Genomic DNA, 5,522 nt, shown 5'->3' on the forward strand with positions numbered 1-5,522 from the left:
TAGACAGAGATAGACAGAGATAGAGAGAGATAGACAGAGATAGACAGAGATAGACAGAGATAGAGATAGACAGAGATAGACAGAGATAGAGAGAGATAGACAGAGATAGAGAGAGATAGAGAGAGATAGAGAGAGATAGAGAGAGATAGACAGAGATAGAGAGAGATAGACAGAGATAGACAGAGATAGACAGAGATAGAGAGATAGAGAGAGATAGACAGAGATAGACAGAGATAGACAGAGATAGAGAGAGATAGAGAGAGATAGAGATAGACAGAGATAGAGAGAGATAGACAGAGATAGAGAGAGATAGACAGAGATAGACAGAGATAGAGAGAGATAGAGAGAGATAGACAGAGATAGACAGAGATAGAGAGAGATAGACAGAGATAGACAGAGATAGAGAGAGATAGATAGACAGAGATAGACAGAGATAGACAGAGATAGAGAGAGATAGACAGAGATAGAGAGAGATAGACAGAGATAGACAGAGATAGAGAGAGATAGACAGAGATAGACAGAGATAGACAGAGATAGAGAGAGATAGACAGAGATAGACAGAGATAGACAGAGATAGACAGAGATAGAGATAGATAGACAGAGATAGACAGAGATAGACAGAGATAGACAGAGATAGACAGAGATAGACAGAGATAGAGAGAGATAGACAGAGATAGACAGAGATAGAGAGAGATAGAGAGAGATAGACAGAGATAGACAGAGATAGACAGAGATAGACAGAGATAGACAGAGATAGAGAGAGATAGAGAGAGATAGACAGAGATAGAGAGAGATAGAGATAGACAGAGATAGACAGAGATAGAGAGAGATAGACAGAGATAGACAGAGATAGACAGAGATAGAGAGAGATAGAGAGAGATAGACAGAGATAGAGAGAGATAGAGATAGACAGAGATAGACAGAGATAGAGAGAGATAGACAGAGATAGACAGAGATAGACAGAGATAGACAGAGATAGAGAGAGATAGACAGAGATAGACAGAGATAGACAGAGATAGACAGAGATAGACAGAGATAGACAGAGATAGAGAGAGATAGACAGAGATAGAGAGAGATAGAGATAGACAGAGATAGACAGAGATAGACAGAGATAGAGAGAGATAGACAGAGATAGACAGAGATAGACAGAGATAGAGAGAGATAGAGAGAGATAGACAGAGATAGACAGAGATAGAGAGAGATAGAGAGAGATAGACAGAGATAGACAGATGTAGCGCCTCTCTAGCTTGTTTCACTATAACAGGGCTGTACAGTGCGAGCATTTCACTCGCATATGCGCCTAAAAATAGTTTGTGCGAGTAGAAAAAATAAAAAGGGAGCACCGGTGCGACTACGGATTTCAACCCTTTCATTCGCATTTTGCTCCTAAACTAAATCCATACTATGTGTATCAAAGTAGAGTAGCCCACAATTCTCGCGCATCTCTGTATAAAAAATGGACAAGCACTGTCCTACAACTTCTTTTTCACACCTGCAAAACACAGAACTCATGTGATGAGATGCGGTGACGTCGCCCTGCGGCGAGTTTATGAATGAAAACATCCGCGCCGCCCGGCCAGCACGGGCGATTCACCGCCCGCGGAAGTTAAAATTAGGACAGATTGATCTCTCTGTGTGTGTGTGTGTGTGTGTGTGTGTGTGTGTGTGTGTACGTGTGTACGTGTGTACGAGAGGAGGACTAGTTTCTCCACGCCACTGCGGAGTCCGACGATGCGGTGGAGTTGAGCGGAGCGATATCGGTGTGACAGTCGTAGCCCGCTCAACTCGAACGTTGAAGGAAAATTAACTGACCGTGTACAATGAAGAGAATTGACTCGTATTTCCTAAAAAAGCAAAGCGAAACCGCTGACAGAGCGGACATCGGTGAGAGAAATGTGGGAGAAGTGGAATCTGGGACTGACGATGTTGACTCCGTCGAGCCGGAGGAGATGCCAACAGTTAGCCTAGCTAGCACCGGTAGTGCTAGCAAGGTTTACAAATTTAAAGCCGACTGGATCAAGCTCTTCTCCTGGTTGGAATTTGAGGACAACCTCATGTTTTGTAAATACTGTAAAGGCCAAAAGCAGGCAGGAAATTCGGCATTTGTTTCTGGAAACCCCCATTTTAAAAAAGATAGTGTAACCAAACATAACTACTCCAAGCGGCACATCGCCTGCAGAGACAGTTACATGCTGAGACAAAACAAACCAGCCTTGACAGTGACCGCAGCTCTGGACAGGCAGGTGATGTTGTCCGAGGTGGAGATGAGGAGGCAGCTTAAAATCAAAATGAACATCGCCTACTTCATCGCCAAGGAGGAAGAGCCGTTTGTCAAGTTTGGGCCACTTATCACGCTGCACAAGAAGAACGGCGTTGATATCAACCCAACCTATGACAACCATGTCAGGTAATATTTTCCAATAATATTAATATAGTAGTAATAATAATAATATTTAAAATCATAGCTTTTTACTAAAACAAAGCAATGTTGTCATTCTGGCATGTGTATAGTACCATTATGATAAGTAATGTAACTGCATGTGATGTCAGTCATGTTATGTAACAGTATGTAGCTTAGTATGTGTATACTACATATGCCAGGCTATGTATTTATTTCTTGGCCTCAGTTGCAGGGAGATAAGCAGTTGTTCTGCAACACTGTTTGTATCCAATAAAACTTAAAATTACAAACCATAAGTGTTTTACAACAGTGTTCTCATTCATACAGGTGTGCAGAAATGATTGGACAAGTTGCCGATCTCTTGAAAGAGAACCTAGCTGCTAAGCTGAGAACAGCAAAGCACCTTGCAGTTCTCATTGATGGTGACACTGACATATCAAACACAGAGTGTGAGATTGTCTATGTGCGTCTGGTAGAGGGTGGGAAGCCAGTCACTCTCCTTGTTGGACAACAGACCCTTGAACACTCCCATGCCAATGGTAGGTGGTCACGGTCTAGCAGCAAGAGTAACCTTTATTTTTGTATAGTTTCATAAATGCATAATTGAGTCACTATCTTGTTTGTTTTAAGGCCACAAAAGTTCTTATTGTTTTTATGCTATCCTTCAAGGTGTTCTGGATGCAACCAAGGCTGCATTCAATGCAGTTTGCCCAGACGACAATGGAGGGTCATGGATGAAGAAGATGATCAGCTTTGGGGCAGATGGTGCCTCAGTGAATATGGGCCACCGTGGAGGAGTGATTGCTCTCCTGCAAAGAGAGGCAGGGGAGTATATTATCCCTATCCACTGCATGCCACACAGGTTTGTAACTGGAAAAAATGGTTATGTGGTAGCAGACATACATGCACATTTGTCACATGCGTGTGTGCACACACAACCTAAATTATTTGTCAGTCACACACAAATAGGCACACAGACACACCACTGTAACAGAGTAGGGAAAAAAAGAAGAGGAAGGTGGATAGTTATTTTTTTTTTAACTATATTTTGGCTTTCACAGACTAGAGCTGGCGATCCTAACCCTCCAGAAGAAAGAACCAATGGTGTCCCAGGTCTACGATCTTCTGCATCTTGTGTGGAAGACCTACCACTTCAGTGGAAAGTCCAAGAGAGAGCTCCATCAACTAGGGAAAGAGCTGGGTGTGGATGTCTGCACACCGTCTACTGTCAAAGGGACACGCTGGATCCCCCATGTCCACAGGGCCCTCAAAGTGTTCCTGCGACATGGAGCAGACAAGAACCTTGCCACAGACAATGGCCAGTACTCCACTGTCCTGCAGCACATGGAGCACCTGGCTGTTGCAGGTACAGTGGAGGTTCAAGGACGGGCAAAGAAGGTCAGTTTTACAACATTAAGTTAAACAAAATAGGTTTTAAGTTAAATGACATTTCAGACTTGAATGGTTGGCAGATGATGAGGTGGCTAGGAATACAACACTTATTTTGTATTGATCAGATCATGTAGATCATCTACTGCTACACAGGTAAAGAGAGAAATGGAGAGTGCACCTTTTTGTGTATTCTGCCATTTTCTCTCTGACATGTTCGAGGAGCTGTCTTCACTTAGCCTCACCCTGCAGAGAAATGACCTGATCCTCCCCCAAGCTACGTCAGAGCTGAGGAAGACAGTGACAAGACTAGAAGGACTTAAGTCTAGGGCAAAGTCAGGAGGCATGCTGGAGAAGATCCAGACCATGCTTGCTCAGCGTGGAGATGATGAGTGCAGATTCCAGGTGTGTTAGGATGAGTTTGTTAGGATCTAATGGAAACAAATGTTTAGAGCAGAAGTGTGAGAATCTGTCACTATATGAGAATTAGTGTAGGTCTATTCAATGTAAAGATTTGGAGAAATGCAGTCTTTAAAACAATTTTGTGTGATTGTCTCTCTCTCTCTCTCTCTCTCTCTCTCAAAGGGAATACCACTGAAGGGGAATCTGACAGGTCTCACAGACCTCACCCATCCACAGCTGAAGAAACACATGGAGGCAGCTATCACTATTGGTGTGACTGAGCTAAAAGCCAGGTTTGGTGGGCTCCTGAATGATGACGCTGAAGTCAAGACCCCGGTGCAGGCCTTCAGAGTCTTCAATCATGACACATGGCCAGATGATCAGGGCAGCCTTCTGACCTTCGGTGATGGTGATGTGGCAGACCTGGTGAGGCATTTCAGAGAGCCTCTTGAGAGGTAAGAATGTATTTTGCACTGCTGTGATGTGATGTGAACAATGATGCCTGGGTATTTGTTAACTTCCTCTGTTAAATCTCTACAGATCAGGGTGTGACCTGGCAGCTGTTGAGGATGAGTGGCAGGGACTGAAGATCTTGGTCAGTCAAACTTTCAAGGACAAGTCCTACAGTGGCCTGTGGGAGACCATGCTGACCAAGGAGCCATACAGGGAGGATTACAAGGTAAGCAAACACTGCTGAGTATTTGCATGCTGCAGTGCCCTTCTCCTATTATTGGTGGTTAAAGATGAGATAAGTAAGGCCTATCTTAATCCCCCTAGAACATACTGGAGTTGGTGCAGCTGATGCTAGTGTTGCCCATTTCGGCTGCCCAGTGCGAAAGGGGCTTCTCTGCACAGAACCGCATAAAGAGCTCCAAAAGAAGCAGCCTTGCAGTCTCCACCACCGAAGACCTCATGAGGATCACCCTGGAGGGGCCCAGTCTTGAGGACTATGATCCAAGTCCTGCAGTGGACCGCTGGATGAACTCAGCCAAGCGTGCCAGGCGACTTGACTACAAAGAGATGTGGGACAGGGGTGTTCTCTGTGTTTAATTGAGGGTTACAGTAGGCCTTATGATGGCCCTGTGTTTATATGTATTAGTGCACATGTGTTACTGTGTACGTGATTTGAGTGTAAAATAATAAAATTGTGTTATTTATGAAATTTAGTAGTGCTCCTAAATTTTTTTCTGTGCTCCTAAATTTTTTCACTAGGAGCACTTGTGCTCCTAGTGAAAAAGCTAAGCGTACAGCCCTGTATAATGAGAGGTGGCTATCCTGAGTTCTTTTCATTTCTTTTCAGTCAAATATGTGAGTTTCACTAATAAATGTA

At 43.8% G+C, this 5,522-nt stretch overlaps 1 protein-coding gene across 1 annotated transcript; it reads left to right on the forward strand.

Annotated features, from left to right (window-relative positions):
* Window positions 1–1,615: 1,615 nt before the first annotated feature.
* Window positions 1,616–5,242, forward strand: LOC307157037 (zinc finger protein 862-like; the record flags this gene model as incomplete). The annotated part of the gene is made up of 8 exons (XM_079868782.1): window positions 1,616–2,407; window positions 2,729–2,940; window positions 3,071–3,263; window positions 3,463–3,799; window positions 3,947–4,195; window positions 4,376–4,647; window positions 4,733–4,871; window positions 4,970–5,242. The coding sequence occupies exons 1-8, from the start codon at window positions 1,821–1,823 to the stop codon at window positions 5,240–5,242; spliced, it is 2,262 nt and encodes a 753-aa protein (XP_079724908.1). The 5' UTR covers window positions 1,616–1,820.
* Window positions 5,243–5,522: the final 280 nt, after the last annotated feature.

This window comes from Squalius cephalus (genome assembly GCF_949319135.1).
Source record: "Squalius cephalus genome assembly, chromosome: 4".
Taxonomy (NCBI): domain Eukaryota; kingdom Metazoa; phylum Chordata; class Actinopteri; order Cypriniformes; family Leuciscidae; genus Squalius; species Squalius cephalus.